The sequence below is a fragment of the Apodemus sylvaticus genome, chromosome 7 (genome assembly GCF_947179515.1).
Source record: "Apodemus sylvaticus chromosome 7, mApoSyl1.1, whole genome shotgun sequence".
NCBI lineage: Eukaryota > Metazoa > Chordata > Mammalia > Rodentia > Muridae > Apodemus > Apodemus sylvaticus.
Window position 1 is genome coordinate 73,582,293 of NC_067478.1, and position 17,579 is coordinate 73,599,871.

Below are 17,579 nucleotides of genomic sequence, written 5' to 3' on the forward strand. Positions count from 1 at the left end.
ATTTGAACATTTAAAAAATAAATATGATATGCTTGGTTTGGCAGCACAAATGCTAAAATCATACAGAGAAGATTAGCATGGTCCCTATGCAAGGATGACATTCAAATTCGTGAAGTTTTCCATCTTTTTGTAATAAAACTTGAACATTCATAGATTGAAAATAATAAATAAATAAATATGATGTGCATATGTGTACAGAGGTGGGCAATAAAACCTGTTTGTTTGTTTGTTCTAACTAAAAGTTTGAAGTGTATTTGGACTTTCTATTTGATCCAACGAAATTCTGTAGGGTTGAAGTCAGAATCAGTGCCGTGCGGAAGTGCTGACCCTGGGTGTACATTAGCTTGCTGAGCTGGCAGAACAAAATCAAGATGATAGTTCCAAACTAGAGTTTTTCATATCTTTGTGGATTATTTTATGAAATGTCTCTTTTTTTTTCCAAATGTTCCACTCTTAAAATTGCTCCCTGCTGCACATACTTCCTGTTCTTCCTAACAGTGAAGCAGGAAGCAGAGTTTTGTGTGTGTTGTCCCTGTGCTGGCTAGTGCTCAGATATCTCTGTCAGAGTGTGAGTATGTGCAGCTGCCTGGGAGCCACAGAGGAGAGGAGGACTTCTGGGGCCTTCTTTAGTGCAGCCAAGACTCCTTGTCTCTCTCTATTAATGATCAGTTAATAAGCACAGCTTGGTCAATGAGATTTAGAAATATTTTATTTTCAATTTAGTTGTTACATTTGAGCTGGGTCCTATTTTCTGAAAATACATTCAAGTTATGTATTTGGATCAATAAGCATCATTTCAAACTGGCTCATGATTAAACTAAAATCTTAATAAACTCTTAACACTGTAAAGCACAGGGCTTCTCATCTGGTCTGAGACCCACTTTGTCATTAGGGGAAAATACATGTTAGGCATTTCCAGACCATGGGTCTTTTCTGTTCAAGTCACTCACTCTGTGTTGGGCTCTGCTGTAGACCTTGGAGTTGTATTGATGAATAAGACAGATAAAACCCACCTTCAAGACCGTTCATGAAACAACAAAAAGACCAAGTAGCCTAACAGCTAGGCTGTAGAGAAAAGCCAAGGCCTGGGAGGGAAGGACGCTTTTTAGAGCTTAAGTGGAGAGGCCTTAACTGAGACAAGCTTCCACATATGCCACATTAGTTTCTTTTATTTAAAAATTAATTTATTTCTTTTTATACTCCATATTTTATTCCTCCCTACCGCCCTCTACTCTAGACATAAGTACTCAGGAGGATGACAGTATAAAGCCATTCTCAACTGTGTAGTGAGACTGTCTCAAAAAATACAAATATTAATGAGATCCAAATGTGTGTGTGTATATATACACATACATTTGGGAGTAACCAACTATAAGCCATATTTAATACAGTTTTGCTAAGTGGTACAGAAATAACTTTGTTTTTAATTTAGGGTAGCATTATTAGACTAGTGAAGTTGAATCATTTTTTTCCTATAAATAATTGTGCTCAAGAAAATTAGTTTGAATTTTAACTTATAAATGTGTCATAGTTCCATATATAGATTATTAGTAATCACTAGATAGTAATGTTAAAATGAGATTATGGCCTATCATTGGTTTCTGAAGATTTATACCTTATCTTTTTTTTTTCAATTTCCATCTAAAAGTGAGCAGACTGTAGGGTTTAGAGGAACAACACTTTTTTTGTTGTTTAGATTTCTGAGACAGGGTTTCTCTGTGTAACATTCCTGGCTGTTCTGGATTATAAGGACTTTTATATTCATAGCTTTTAAAACTCTTGCCATGAAAAATGGACATGCCTATAATGCAAGCACTCGAGAGTCTGAATGAGGCAGGAGGATCACTCATTTGAGTCCAGGCTGGGCTAGAGTTATAACCTACCAAATGACAAAAAAAAACTTTATAAAAATCTCTTCTTGGCTTAAAGTAGTGCATATGACTTAAGTTTCAGGTTCTGGGTACGCAGTTGTGTTGTGAACAGTCCTCTGTCCTCGCAGTGCCCATGCAGGAGGCATAGTTTCAGCTTTCACAAGTCTGGGCACAGTCGTTTTCTCTGCAGCTGTTGTATCTGCGGGGCTGTGACATGATCAGAGGGACCTTGTGCAGTTATGACTAAATGTTAGTCTCCACTCACTTCTCTCTCCTCACACAGGACTTCGCACAGACTCCAGGTCATGTGGATAACCAGTCTTCGCATCCCAAAGGTGGGTCCCACTGAGACCAAATCCTACGTGTATGTCAGCTAAGTGACTTGCTTTCCTTTTTCCAGAACAATTAGAGAATTCCTGTGTCACCTCAAGTATGTGCGGTTCGGCCACCAAATACTTGAGGAGTAAAGAAATCGACTCTATCTTTCAAATCGACAGAGAAGACTCATAGAAATAAAGACAACCAGAAACCATTTTTGTGTCCTTACATAGTACAATATCTATTAAATGCTGATAATTACTAATGACAGTCATTTAACATTACCATTGACCCATGCAAATCACCATAAGTGCTTCAGTCCCTAACATGGGCTCTCTGTCCATGTTGAAATAAAAGTGCCATGACAATAGCTAGACCCTAAACTCAAGCACTTGACCTAGTTTAATTGAAAATAAACTTTACATTGAGAAACATTAACATCCCCTTAGCAGAGTTCTGGAAGGAGAATCTGGGCAGTTATTGTTTTCATTCCTGCTGAGTTGTTCTCCTGGTCAGAGGTAGAGATGTAGAATTTTAAGCTTCAGTTTTAAGATCTTTAATATCTAAAATAGCCACTACCCAGTCTCATTTGATAGTGATAGTGTTCTTTAGAACTGGGCATAGTCGCGTACATCCGTAATCCCCACACAGGGAGGCAGAGACAGAACCCTTTCAAAGTCACCCTTAGCCAACCTGGGCTACATGAGAACCTATCTCATGAGATGAACTATATAATAGTCGTTGTTCTTAGGCCCACTCCTAACCTACAGGATTCTTTATGGCACCCATCAAGAAGCCTTTGCTCAGAGACAATTTGGCTGTCATACAAAAAAAAAATCTATAGTAGGCAGGTGTTGCAAAGTACACAGAAGAAAACACAACAAAACTGTTACAGTATCATGAGAAAATGGGAGGCTTTATTGACTCGGGCACTCCGAAAAGTAAACAGAAAGCTATGCAAGCTCTCAGAAATTCAAGTCCGGCAGTTGTTTCCTGTAGACTCCATGTGCAAGTTCAGGTCTGCCCTCACTCAGTCACAGCCTCTGTTTCTTTTTTCTTTTCTTTTTTTTATTTTTTAAGCTACTAGGACATGTGAGGGAAATCAGTCCAGTTTGTTACTATTTCTTACAAAAACAAGTGTTTAATTTTTAAGCATACAAAAATACTTTTGCAGATATTCTAATGTTTTATTTTTAATTAAGCAACAATATTTTTTTGCCAGTATAAGTATGTAGAGAGTTTTCCTTTTCTTCTGCCCTAAAAAAGATGAGTCACTATTTAAGTGTGTGGAAAGCCGAATCCCAAAAGAGGAAGCTGCCTCCCTTTGCTTGGTTGAGCAAAGCCAGAGGAAGTCCCAGCCTTCTTTCTCAGTGATGGAGGTTGGCAGTAGGAGTGGGGGCAGGCTCTGTCTACAACAGGCTTCACACAGCGACTTAAAACAGCAACTGAACAGTTGCTCTCCGCTTTGCTCTCAGCACTGAGTTATTTCATAACTCTGAACTGTGTTATGAAATAGCACAGTTCATAACATGCTTGCTTAATTAAAGAAAACTGGCATGAGAGCTGGGGGAGGGCTCAGCAGGTAAGGTCTCCTGCTGCTTTTGCTCAAGACCAGAGTTCAGTTCTCAGCACCCACACCAGACAGCTCACAGCCCCTTGTAATTCCAGTTCTAGGAGATCCAATGCCTCTGACTCTGTGTGTCTGTGTGTGTACGTACGTACATATCCCAGTATGCTATAGGCAGAAGCAGGTGGATATCTGCAAGTTACAAGCCAGCCAGGGCTACACAATGAAACCTGACTCAGAAAAATTAATAATCTCTTTTCTTTGGAAGATGGCTTCTTACCAAGTATCTAGCTTACATCTAGCTTACACCTTTTACACGGGTTCCCTTTTTGCTTAGAGTAAGTCCTCAATAAAATGTCTGTCATTGTCCAGGTTGTTGTCCAGGTAACCTCTTAGATTTGGGAGAAGCTGTGGCTCCCAGGTTCCCACCACTAAGAGGAGTTTCGGCTTTCATGGCTCCTGCCCCAGGATTACCCCAAGGTTTTTGGGGACCAGCAAAGCTGCTAAAGGTCGCCTCTGCTCTTCTAGGTACTTTCTGAATGCCAGCTCTGAGCAGTTCCAAAGGCAGGCCTAAGTCCATGTTTAAATTAAGTAGATTATGTTGGGAAAAAGAAGTTACCATGTAGACCCAGATTGTGATTGAGTAGAAAAGCTGGTCCTTGTGTGCAGAGTTCAGACCTCAGCACCAAAAATAATAATAAAGAAGTCACCATTCACATATAGTTGTGCCCATGCAAGACTGCACATACATAGCTGTCACCGTGTTATGTTATGTTCACTGTACTTATTTTCTTATTCTAGAGTCCCCAAATAAATACTTCATAATGTTTTCTATATAGGTTAATATCTGAATATGCTAAAAGCACAGACTGAATTATGGCTAAAATACATAACACTTAAACACTACAGTGCCTTACTTGAAAATGTATGGTTCCGTTTGCACTCTGATATCAAAATAAGTTTAATTTCTAAGCCTTCAGAAGTTACTTTTTAGTCTCTTTTCTGTCTCCCTCAGGAAAATGCGGAAACCCTGGGGACTACCTGGAGCTGGCTAACAGATTTCCTCAGCAGGCCTGGGAAGAAGCCCGACAATTTTTCTTGAAAAAAGAAAAAAAATAAATGTTTTTTTAGCTAATTCTGTATTTGAGTACCTTTGTTAGTGTTTTCCATTGTTCTCGAGGAAGCTCTGGTCTGTTTATACTTTCCTGCTGTAGATATTCTCCTCTTTGCAGTGTTTATAAAGACTGTACATACTGGACTGCACTTCCTAACTTTACAAATTGAGTTTGTTTCATTTGTGCACAATATTTTGGAGTTTTCTTCCATGCTATGTAACTTGTAATTGTAATATGGTAAAATTAGACAAATACCATTCTTGTAATGAAGTAACAGTTTTCAGTGTTCACTTTTCACATTAAAGCAGTACAAATTTGAGAAAGTGTTAAGAATTTATAAACCCTGCTCCAAGTTTTTCTTCTAAAACTTGGAGTTGAGACCTGTGTAACTAACACTTTCAGTAAGCCTTGGGACTGTTCGAAATTACAGCACCTCAGCATTGGTCGGAACTTCATTGGCGATTGCACTGTGAACCATTAGTGTTACTGAGCTAAATTTAGCCTCTAAATTATTTTTTTTTTAAAAATGAGGGAGCATCAAGTATTTTCTTAAATAATTTACTTGAAACAACTTGGAGTGAAAGAACAGTGAGGGTGGCCATGTCTCAGAATACAAGCTATCACGTGCTCCTGCCAGGCTGGGCTGCAGGGGGCCTCTTAACCCTTGAGCTGCAGAGCCTGCCTGCGTGATGTTTAGCAATTACCAAATAAGATCTGGCTGTGGAAAATTGACTCAAAAACCTAAAGACTGCCACAGAAGGCTGAACAGCACAATAAATCTTGCCTTTCTTACGGAAAAGCAAACTTAGCGAATATTCACTTCTTTTTCGAACCTTATGGCGTTACAGAGTTTTGTATGGTCATTGTTTTTTACTGTTTTACAAAACGAAAAGAAAATAAAGAGGTTCTGATGTAAGCCATGCCAAGCACTGGGGGTGCTCCTGCTTGGACCCTATACATCCCATCTCTGGGCAGGGAAGGAGGGAGGGACAACTAACTAACATTGTAGGTACCAGAGGGAGTGGGCAGAGGGCAGTCCTCCCGGGGTAGGGGTGAGGGCATCAAGTATTTATAATGTTTCCTGCGAGATGATTCATGATGGAATATACCTCCTATCTGCTCGGAAATTTGCCAAAAAAAAAAAACCCATAAATAATAGAGAGAATCGTGATTAACCTCCCAGAATTCGCAATTAAACATGTAACCGAAGGGTCCGGCTGCCCTGTGTGGGACAAGCCCGCTACAGTCAGTAGTGCCTGCAGCTTCCACCTGGGGCTGCGGTGCGCCACCAACCCAGAATTCCAACCCGATGTGGAAAAAACTGCTCGGACCCCAGGAGCAGCAACATTTGCAACCAAATTTTGTACCCGGGGTAACAAAATTACCCCTAAACTCTCCAGAGCTAGTTACTCCAAAAGCCCAAGGGCACCTCAAAACTGCTGCTTCCTGTGGAGTCCTCAGGCTCAGACGACCCCCACCCCACCCCCTACCCCTTCACCCCTGCCAGACTCTGGCAGTCGCCATGGCCACATCGTGTCCTTGACTCTGGACCTTGCATCCACAGAGCCTAGGTCAAGACTTGGCTCTAACCTTAACCTCTGTTCTTCAGCCCCTTGCAGCTGTGAAAAACACCTGCATCTTTCCTTGGCTCCTAGTCTCTGCTCTGGTGGATGTCAGAGATGACATTGTCCTCTGGGTTCCCAATCTTCCCCTGCTCCGCACCACACTTCTACACATCCAACTTCCCGACGACGGGCAGACTTTTGCCCAGCCCTGAATCCAACTGATGAGCTACTCTCCTCTAGGTGCAGACCTTCTTGACCAAAGGCTGGATGCACCAAGCATTGCTGCGGCCTGGAGACTGCTGCAGAAGGCAGAAGGCCCTGCCCCCACATTTGGATCTGCTGGAGGACTCGCGCCCTTTCTTGCTCCCATCACTGCTCTCAACCTAGCGCTATTTATCTGTATTTTTCATACAGTCTTCATCGCCAAGGCGCTAGCCTGTAATTGGTCACACAGTCCTCATTATAGCACCAAATTTCAGCATTTTAAAGAAAGTTTACGTTTACATCAATCAGACCAACAGTTAAAAGCCTCTAATCTGCCCATGCATCAGCTTAATAAACTCCAAATTTCCTGCTTTTATCGCAGCTCCATTGGGAACTTATTTCTCTGCAAAAACTTACTAGTCCATTGTTTCTCCCTCCAGCAGGCTTCTTTCAGCTAATTCTCATTCTCACTCACTCACTCCCTCCCTCTCTCTCTCTCTCCCTCTCTCACCCTCCCTCCCTCTCTTTCTCCCTCTCTCCCTCCTTCCCTCCCTCCCTTCCTCTCTCACCCTCCTTCTCTCTCTCTCTCTCTCTCTCTCTCTCTCTCTCTCTCTCTCACACACACACACACACACACACACACACAGCTAACTGTGGGGCAGTATAAGCCCACCCCTAGGCAAAAGTGGCAGAGTCTGGCATTTGGGGAGGGCAGTCTTAGAACAATGGCTCTTTTAAACCTGGTCTTCACAGCTCTGACAAGACTAAGCTTTAACCTACTCCATATTCAAAACTGAAAGGCTTATTTCTGTCCGGACTCATCTAATATTGAAATTCATTGGGAATACTGACACAAGGACTCTGAATCTCCCAGAATTATGCAGTCTTACAATGTTTACTAAATTGTGTGGCCAAAAATTTGTCTGTTTCTGGGGTCCTTTTCCTGCCTCAATTCAACAGAGCTAAGCAAATAATTAGTTATGTCTTCTGAGGAAATCATACTCTGAAGTGGATCATGCTAAATAATTCCATTTTTCCACCCATAGCCCCCTTCCTTGAACTAAGATTCTCCTACAAATCTAGATGTTGATCTCCTGTTCAACATTAGTGTAAACTACAAAAGTTGTAATTGTCACAGGTAATTTAATTTACTAGGAAATCCCTACTTCATTACAAAAAATGTTTAAAGATGACCTGTGAGCCAGTAAAATTGATATTTATTAATATAACTAACTGTAGATCTGATACCTTGCCAAGGACATTACAAACCTTTCTTCCTGGGAACTTGAGAACACCACACACTCCTCTGGGTGGTAGTGAGAGAAAAGGCTTGTGATCACTCACACATCTCTGGACCATGACCACTTTACCTGGGTAATTCCCCCAAAGTAATAAAAGACACACCAAAGTGTCCAGTGGAAATGGGTTGTTGGTTGGCTTAAGCTATAATGATACAGGAGAGATCATAATAACTAGGCAGACAGATGTGCCCTGTCCAAAGCAAAAACTTAATACTAATAATGAAATTCGTTAAGGACCCGTTCCTTTTTAATAAAAAGTAAAACAATATTCTGATAGGCAAGTTTCCAAAAGTAAGATTTATTATAGTTTCATTTCCTATCCAATAGCCAACCAGATGCAAAACAGAGAAATCTGTATTTCTGCTTGGAAAGGAATGATGCCTCAGAGAACCAGCCTTAAGAGGTAAACCTGGCCCTGATTAACTCTGTGTGTGTCTGTGTGTGTGTGTGCTTGTGTGTGTACAATATAGATATACAGAATATATGTGTACATTTACAGACCATTTCCTAAATCCCCAAGAAAGAGAATGTTCCCTTTTTTAAAGTGCTAACTAGCATCACTTTGACTTTAAGCAAGTAAACTATAAATATGGTTCAATTTTCCTACCTGTTATCATTTTCTTTTATTGCCAGGAACTGTTCCATCCTTAACTGGGGCTGTGGGGTGGATGGGTACAAAACTGCTGGACAGTCCAAGCAACTGCTTCTAACAGAGGGTTTCTACTCCTCTATCCCAGACTGCGGTTTTGGGCACATACCTATAAACTAGAATGGTACTACTGTAGAAGGGCACTACACTCCTTCAAAAACAAAACAATACCTGGTAAGAGAGGAACCTGCTGGCCATTTAACTGTGGAGACAAGAAAACAGAAATGTCAGGTTGTTACACAGGATGGCGGTTTGGCTGGTAGCTGGCAGCCTTCTGAACCAGGCAAGAGAGGGCAGAATGCTGGCTTTGGGGAAAAAACTGTCCCAGACTGCCAAAGGGTTAAATATTTGTAGAGGGTAAAACCTGAGCCTGCCGGGATTTTTTTTTTTTTCTTTCTCTCTCTGCTTGCCCGGGGCCTGCTGCAGATTCAGTATCTCTTGGTTATTTCCTGCGATCACTAAAGCCAGTTTTCAAGAAAACAAGTCGCAGGGGTTTGAAATGTCACACCAAGTGACCTGGGCACGACATATCCAGGGGCCATCCCCCGCCCCCTCCATTTCGGGCCTGGAAAGAAAATAAACCAAGGACACGCCAGACTGGTTCTGGGTGGACTTATTTTCTCCTGCAGCCGCGATCTAGCGGGGCTTGTTGTGGCTCCTTCAGTGTATCGCTTGCAGGTGATGCCAAACGCAGATAAGGAGCCGCCCCGGCCTTCTCCTCTGTCTAGACGGAGGAATTAATAAATGCAGCGAGATTGATCACGTCGCGCACCCACTCCAGGGACTACACGGAGGACGCGTCTCAGAGCCCAGGGGCACAGGGTGGGCTTCGCTCCCTAAACCAGTCACCCCACAGTCGGGCACCAGTCTTCAAGCATCCTCCCCTCCCTCAAGGAGCGCTCCCGCTTCCGGAAACGCCTCGCAGTTCACACTGCACCGGAACCGCCCCGCCCCGCCCCGTCGGCACCCAATAAGTGTCAGGCCCGCCCCGTAGACGCCCAATCCCCCCCCCCCACGTCGGGCACGCCCTCGGCGCCCAATCATGGTCTGGCCCGCCCGTCGGGCACCGATTGAGCTGCAGCACGAGGGCGGGTGGAGCGGATGAAGCAGAAACGAGGCCCACTCGCGAAGTGGCGTTCCTCTGACTCCCGTGGCGCCAACAGCACACAGGCGCGGCATAGCATCGGTTGTTTTTTATTAAGATCAAAATATTCGTCCCACTATTCGCCTCACAATAAATAACAATAACTTACGTTTGTTCGGCAAAGGCTCTCACTGTCCTCCGTCGACTGATAATTTAAAACACTTTTTAAAAGACAGTCTGGTTTCTACTCTGTCCGGCAGTCATGCGCTTTGGGGGTTATGATGTCTGTTTCTTGGAATTGTCCCGAATTGTCCCGTCCTCGCCGCCAGGTCCAGAGCAAAGCCTCGGTCAGCGCAGGCAGTTCGAGCAGGCGTCCTCGCCCGTAGGGCCCAGTAGGACCCCAGCAGATGGGTTCCCGGGCGAGCGGGGCGCAGAATACAGTGGCGGTTCCCCACGCAGCGAGGGAGAGGCGAGGGCGGAGCGAACCCAGAAAGTCCCAAATTCTAGTTACGAGGAAAAAAACAGAAAAGTCCTAGAGCAGGAGTCTCCAGTCTCAGCGAGGCAGGCTGTGTCCCACGCTGCCGGTCGTCCCGTCGCTGTCGCGTGCCTCTGCCGCTCGCTTTAAATAACAACAATAATTACAAGGGCCGGAGATTTTTCGGAGCTGGAATGGCCTGAGCTTGGGTGAGTCTCATGCAGGGAGCATGCGAGGTCCGCGGGCTGGCAGGGAGGGTCCTCGCTCACGTCTCCACCGGACTAGGAACCATACTGTTGGGGGTGTCCGGGAGCTGCGAGGACAGAGAGGTCACGTCGCTCCCGGAGGAGTTGCCTAGGGAGCCTGACTCGGAGAAGGAGACCTGGGAAGGCAGAGACACCAGGGACAAACAAGTGAACACAGGCTCAAGCTGCTGCTCCTGGGCCTGGGTCACCTGCTCTGAGACCCGGGAGTGCTCCCTGCAGGCTAGCTGAGTGAACCCCAAAGAGAGGGACGCCAAGTCCCCACCCGCACAGGGGGATTGGGACCCGGTGAGACATTAAAACCGGGTTAGTGTCAGCAGCGAGGTTACGAGCCCGGCAGGCTTTCTCATTACGAAATCTGTCCCCAAGACCCTGGTCCTGTGTGAACGACGCCCCCTCCACCCCACTCCCGGTGTGCAGTTTGCAAAGGCCTCACCAGCTGTTGAAAGGCGGGTTGGTCCAGGTCGCTCTGGAGTGCGAACTCGCTGAGTGCTTTCCAAGGCGGCTGGTACGTCTGCACCTCGACTGCGCTGCCCTGCACCGCGTTCTCATGGCGGATGGGGCTGCCTGCCACCAGAGGCGTCCCAGTCAGTCCCTGGAGGCTCTAAAGGGCACAAGGCATTAGCGTTAGGTCGGCTTTTGCACCACTTTTGAGCATAGGGCCCCAGGCTCTGGAGAGAGATTTGGGAATTAAACTGTTTTGAGGAGGAGGAGACGCACTCCTCTACACACAACGAATTCCCATTCCACAGTGGAGATACCCCAGGGCCCACAAACCTGCTACCCCGGTTCACTCCTAGGAGTCAAATACCAGGCCAGGGAAACGGAAGTCCTTTATGCTCTTTTCTATCCACGCCCCCCAGCCCCCAAAGTACAACCCCGCAATCCCAATCACACCACAGGGTCGTCTCTAAACCGAGGGCCCCTCAACTCTGGGCTGTCACTGGCACAAGGTACCACTACCAACCGCCGCAACTTGAACACCAAGGTCAGCCTTTCTCCTAAGGTGCTGGCGCCAAGGTTCGTGGGGAGTCCAGCTCCGCCTATTTCTCCCCAGAAAGAGGCTTTGGAAAGCCGCGGCGGCTACCACCCGCCGTCCCGCAGCCGCCAGCACCTCACCGCCTTGTCGCTGTGTTGCTGCTGCTGTAGCTGCTTCATGAGAATGGACTTCTTCTTGTCCTTGCAGCGTTTGTTCTGAAACCACACGCGGATGACCCGTGGGCTCAAGCCGGTCATCTCTACCAGCTGCTCCTTCATGAGCGCGTCGGGCCGCGGGTTGGCGGCGTAGCACGTCCGCAGGGTGTGCAGTTGCTTCTCGTTGAGCACAGTCCGCACCCGGGTTGTCTTCTCCGCCTGCTTGTGCACGTGCGTGCGCAGTGAGGGCTGTCGTCCGGACCCAGCGTCTGCAGGGGCCGAGAGACCGAAGGTCGGATGGGCCGCCTGCAATCCTCCCCAAGATTTCGTTTCCCTGATATTCCGTTCGTTTGGCTATTGTTCATCTCCCTCTCCGTCCGCTCGCCTTACCCGGAGGGAGAATGCTTTCTGTTCTGTCCCTATCTCTCTAGCCCGATTGCCTTGTAGCGATCTCCCCGAGTCCTGTAGGATTCTTGAGTTCTGCTCTAGGCCGCTGCTGTACTAGCACACCCTAGGAAAACCCAACTGCGTCCAGCGGACAAGCAAAGCCCTCTGGAAGAAGGTGGAGTTTTAGAGGAAGACATGGAAATCAAAGTGCAAAGAAAGGAAAGGGACAGAGAGCCAGGTCAGGGCACTGCTCCTGGACTGGGACTCTCTGCTCCTAAGGGGTCTGCTAAGCGGCTCTTGCCCTTAACATTTCCGGACTAGGAAGATTCCGACTTGGGGCAGCAGAGGCCTTCTGGGCACAGAATGGCTCCTTCCTGGCTGCCTGCCTTGGGGCTTCGGTCTAAGATTCATTCCTTCGCTCTGGGTTCCCTCAGCCCAGAGACTGATGCTTTTCACACCCACCTCAAACTGCCTCAAGCCTACATTTCAAAACAAAGGGGAGTCCCTGGGCGAACTCCCATTGGGTTCATTCAACCCCAATCCCATTCTGTTTTACTTCCAACCTGGTCTACACACCAACTGAATAGTACTGCATTGTTTACATTAATGCCCCCTCTAGGCATTACTAGGTCTGGGTAAACATTTACAAACAGCCCACCCTGACCAATTTCCTCCTTCTACGTCGTGGAAATGGAGTTACAGATGAAGGAGTCCCTGGTGCTACACAGCACAAGGAGGCCTGCCTGGTCTAGTTTGGTCTGAGTATCAGATCCCCTGGCTTCCTGGAACTGTAGCACCCTCTCCACCTGCTTTTTTGTCGACACTTATTTCCCAGTCTGAGCAACTACTGGCCAGGACACCCTATCACCTAGTAGGGTTTTATTCAATAAATTCCCTGAACCTTTATGCTAGCTGGACCTCAAAACAAGAACGCAGGCCCCACTTCTGCACCGCTGGCCTTCCGTAGGCTCCGGGTGGAATATCTTTTCTCCCTGTAACCTGTTCATCAAAGGAATTCTAAACCCAACCCAGACAGGTAACACCTAGGATTCCAGGTCCTCCACTCTCCGGATCCTAGCCTGTGTCCTACATGGTCCGGGCCACGGAGAACACAATTCCCAAGGCTCGCACGCTCACATACACACAATTTTCCCCCGGCACTCGCGGACACTTAGCAGCATTCCCAGCGCACGCGGCCTTTCACACCGGCTTCCCGTCGGGAGCTCGGCGGTCGGCTACACAGTCGCACATCCCACTGACGCGGCGCAGCGCTGCGGGCTGGGAGAGCGGCTTACCTGGCAGATGCAGGCCGCGGGCGCCGGGGAGCGGGCCGGGGCTGCGCGGGCTGCCGGCCGCAGCGCGCTCCAGCAGGAGGCCGTGGTCGGCTCGGCAGAGCAGCTCGTGCTCCCGCAGCGAGAACTCGTCTCCAGGGAGCAGCTGGCGGCTGCACACGGAGCAGCGGAAGCACTCGATGTGGTACACGCTGTCCCGCGCCCGCATCACCAGGTCACTGCTGCTGAAGCCCACCTGGCACTGGGCACACTTGATGCCGAACAGCCTGCGGGCCCGGGCGCGGCGGGCGTCAGCGCAGGGACCCGAGCCCAGGACGCGCAGCCGTGTCCCCCCCAGCCCCAGGGGGCCGAACCCCGGGTCCCGCCGGCTCACCTGACGTAGTCCCGCTTGCAGTAGGTTTTCCCGTCTCTCACGAAGCACGTGCACGTCTCGTCCAGGTACTGGCTGCACTCCGCGCACTTGAGGCAGGCGGCGTGCCACTCGAGGTCGGGCGACACCCGAAGGATAAACTGGTCGTGGATCTGACTCCCGCAGCCCACGCACATGGCCGTCCCGGGCTTCTCTAGCAGGGAAGGGCGCAGGGCCCGCGTCAGGCCCGGCTGCCGGACCCCGGCCGGCCTTGGCCGCTGCAGCCCCAACTCAACCCGCCCTCCCTCGCTCTCCCGCTCTTAGAAGTGCGACCACAACGGAACCATAAGCGTTCGAATGATCCGGAAAATAGGAAACGAAGACAACACAATCTCCTGACATTTCCGTTATCACTGTCTTTGAACACGGGTGTAGTATCGCTTCAGCTAGAGACAGAACTAACGGGAGGCAAGCGACAGCACGGTGACACCGGGGAGCCCCGGACGCCTCCGTGTCCACACTGTCGGCCAAGCCCGGATTTCCGCCCGCTCCCGCTCACAGCGACTCCCTCCTGTTTCAACACCGACACCGCAGCATTCTGCCCTGTCCCGGAATGCTGCTTCTTCGACAGTTCTTAGTTTAAACACCTCAGATCAAGCGACTGAAACCTCTCTATCTTCGAAAGACAGAAAAGAAACCCATCTCCCAAAGTCAAACCTAATCGTCCTAGCAGAAAAGATAAAGAATTTCACAGCCTGAGGTCATCCCAGCCAACTTGGGAAATAATGTCTAATTACAAAATAAAATAGTAGGATTCCAACGAATAAACACTGTCACAGGCGAAATGCACTGCTTGTTTGTTTGTTTGCTTTTTATTCTCCCAAATAATTTTGTCAAATAGAAGCCACTTGTAGAATCCGCTAAACATTCTTCTGCATTGGAAATGTTGCATATCAAGCACACGTACACACCCACACACACAGAGAAAGACTTACTCTTGGAATGATCCCCCATAGCACCCAGAAAAGGATAATGAAAAATAATATCCACCATGCAGAGAGAGATGTGAGCACAGCGTGCGGCCGGGGGCAGAAGGAGCGGGGTCGCGCGCCCAGCCTCTGCTCTTTGCTAACTAACTCCTGCCCCGCGGAGTTGAAGGAGCGATTCCGCACCGGCCCGCACGCAGCATGACGTCAGCACGCACTCGCCCGGGGCCCGAGCTGGAGGCGGGACCTGTAGCGTCACCCAGCTCTCCCACCGCCCTGGGGCTTCCTCGGGAGATGCTGGGGACCCGGAGGGTGGGCTGGGGTAGGGACGGAGGCGCAGGGAGATTGGCTGGGAGGAAGTGGGGAAGCTCTGATTGGCTCGGAGTGAACAATGGAGAGCAGCCCCCTCCCCCGAAACCTTCCAGGATCCTCTCTGCAGCCCCGGGTCCCGCAATCCCTCGGAAGCCGCATCTCCACCCCGCCGGCTCTGCCGCAGCGCCGCGCTTCCTTCGGACTTGTGGGGCGGTTGCCCTAGTCGCTTCCTAGCAGAGCAATAGACTCCTGGGGATAGATGGGAGTCCTCTCTCCCTTGAAAGTGTTTTTCTTTTATAATTTTTAAATTAAAAATTCCTCCTGGGGACGACAGACCTGAGGGAGAAAAGAGGATCCGCTGTTCTGCGACCATCACTGGTCCAGCCGGCCACCTTTCTCCCTGCGGGCCTGAGCCTTTGTTCGGCGGGGTCCGAATTAGGGAGAACGGGTAGGAAATGACCACCTGGGTTTGGATAAACTCTATGCGGACTTTCCCACCCACGCCGCCTGTAGAAAACTCGATGTTGCAGGTGGGTAAGCCAAAAGGAATCCAGAGATTTGCGAGCCACCCACCCTGGCCTAGGCACTTTTCCTCCCTCCGACGTTTTGCTCTTTTGGTTAAGCTGTTGCCGACTCCCCCTCTTTTCCTTTCTTCTCTCAGCTGCATATCCCAAGAACACTTCTGAGATGTGTTACTCATCCAAAATAAAAGATTTTTACGAACTCTCTGATTTTGGATTACACAAACCAATTACAACACAAATAATCTGAAACAAACGTGGGCGCGGGGTAATTTACAGTCTTCCCGGTGGCCTTTTAATCCTTGAAAAATCTGCAACTTCTAAGACTCGGAGATTAAAAAAAAAAATCGCTGTGAGTTTTGTTTCAAAAGGTTGAAAGACAAATTGATGAGGTACAATGTTTACCCAACGATGGTCTGTTAGTCCCTCACTCCCATTTTGATGCCTCTCTAGGTGGGGCGCGGATGGGCTTCTGGGATAAAGTGTCTCTACCAAATCCCATGTCCGGACTGGGGTCCTGCAGGCCTCTCTGCCCAAGATCTAATTCAGGCGCGGCGGTCCAACCGCTAGGGAGCCGAGGCTGTTGGGCTGGGAAATGGTTGCAGTCCTGAGTGTCCGTCCGGACGGGCTCTGCAGAAAGTCGGGGTTAGAAAGGCCCTGAGTGCACAAAAATCGCAGTTAGGAGATGCTTCAGCGCTGGAAACAGTCTGGCCCCTCACTACACAGCCGGGTTCCTGTGGCTTTTGACCCCGCCTCCACCTTTGGGGTGCTAATGCTTTCTGGACCTGGAGTTTTGTCAAGGCCTACAACCCGCTTAACAACATCCCGACCCCTCCCCATCTTTCCTAGGAGAGAGCTGCAGCCGCTCTGCCTCTAGGGCGGGTTAAGTTTGCATGAATGTGTCTGTTCTGGTAAATACCAAACCATGAGGGAAGTAAGAGGCCCTGCATCTGCGCTGGCCTCTGACTTTGGGTGTTTCATTTCTTCTTCTTCCCGTACTTTTCCTCATCTGTAAAATGGGTTGTACTTAGAACAGCTGTCTCTGCTTTGTAAAAATTAAACTAATCGCAGGAAAAGCCTAGAATCATACCTGGCTCATAGCTTGTGCTCAGTGTGTGGTGTCTATAGTAGCCATAGTGGTTCTCTCTGTTGGGATCCTATACTATACTCCGAAACGTCCCTTTCCTGGAAAGGTATCTGTGGACCTTGCTAGAAGTGAGCACATCTCCACCTGTGGGCAATGATTTCTCTGTGAGTGGGTTTGCTCTGCCTGCCTGCCTGCCCTAGGTGAGGACTTAGTTTATGGTTGAAGCCAGTGGGCTCTGCACTGGGCCTGCTCCAGGCCTGCTCCAGGCCCTCTCCCTCCACCCCAAGGCTGTCTTTAACCCTCTCCTGTCTAGAGAAAGTCCCTCCTCCTAACCAGAAACCATGGTCTCTTGAGACCGTGCTAAGGGGAGGGGCACTCACCTCCTCCATTTCTCTGCCGCTGTAAAACCATTTTCCAGGTCCCTGCGCGTGGGTCCCGGGGTCCCAGTCGCCCCAGGAGTCCGGTGCTGGCACGAAAGGGGCGTAAGTGATGCACACACACGGTGTCTGGTGTCTTTAATTTGGTCCAGCCTTGCTTCTCCGCCTCTAAAGTCAGCTTTGAGAGGAAACAGAGTTATCTGCTCTCCACACTCTTGGCTGCGGCACCCAAGAGACTCTCTTTCCTCTGTCCTTGTTGGGAGTGGTGGCCATGGCTGAGAGCCCTAGCGCCAGCTGTGACACAGGAAGACTCACAAGAGAGAAAGCTCCCTGAGTTCTTCCCTCTCCCAGGCCCTTGAAAAAGTCAGGTGGCCACTCACTCTGTGTTGACAACAGCCGCGCTCCCCCCCCCCCCCAGGACAAGCCTTGCCTGAGGGGAAGAGTAGCAATCCCTCCTGTGGCCAGGGCTTGGGAGTCACCTACAAAGGCCAGGCAAAGGGAAACAAACTGGCTTCTATTTGTTTTTCTTGGGTTTGTTTGCTTGTTTTGTTGTTGTGGGGTTTTGGTTTGGTTTGGATTTTTTTGTTTGGTTTGTTTTGTTGTTGTGGGTTTTTTGGTTTTTTTTTTTTTTTTTTTTTTGCTTGTTTGTTTTTCCTTAGTCAATCTCTCCATCCTTTCTCCCTTCCCTGACTCATTCCTCCTAAAATCAAGAAGCAGGGCAC

At 48.5% G+C, this 17,579-nt stretch overlaps 2 protein-coding genes and 1 pseudogene across 5 annotated transcripts in view; 2 read left to right on the forward strand and 1 right to left on the reverse strand.

Moving 5' to 3' along the window:
* Scaper (S-phase cyclin A associated protein in the ER) overlaps window positions 1-5,792 on the forward strand; it is a 414,909-nt gene extending 409,117 nt beyond the window's left edge. For 3 of the 4 annotated variants that reach the window (XM_052188286.1, XM_052188287.1, XM_052188288.1), the window contains 2 exons: window positions 2,155-2,206; window positions 4,772-5,756. In XM_052188286.1, coding sequence (XP_052044246.1) covers window positions 2,155-2,206; window positions 4,772-4,875 — 156 coding nt within the window. In that variant the 3' untranslated portion in view covers window positions 4,876-5,756. Of the gene's footprint in view, window positions 1-2,154; window positions 2,207-4,771 lie in introns of all 4 variants that reach the window. The other variant, XM_052188289.1, reaches the window with a different exon arrangement.
* LOC127690254 (uncharacterized) lies at window positions 29-129 on the forward strand (annotated as a pseudogene).
* A 4,617-nt stretch (window positions 5,793-10,409) lies between the features above and the next one.
* Isl2 (ISL LIM homeobox 2) lies at window positions 10,410-14,996 on the reverse strand. The gene is made up of 6 exons (XM_052189474.1): window positions 14,570-14,996; window positions 13,599-13,788; window positions 13,229-13,491; window positions 11,532-11,815; window positions 10,849-11,016; window positions 10,410-10,531 (listed from the first exon to the last, which is right to left on the reverse strand). Exons 1-6 carry the CDS (start codon window positions 14,625-14,627, stop codon window positions 10,415-10,417), a joined length of 1,080 nt encoding a protein of 359 aa, XP_052045434.1. The 5' UTR covers window positions 14,628-14,996; the 3' UTR covers window positions 10,410-10,414.
* Window positions 14,997-17,579: the final 2,583 nt, after the last annotated feature.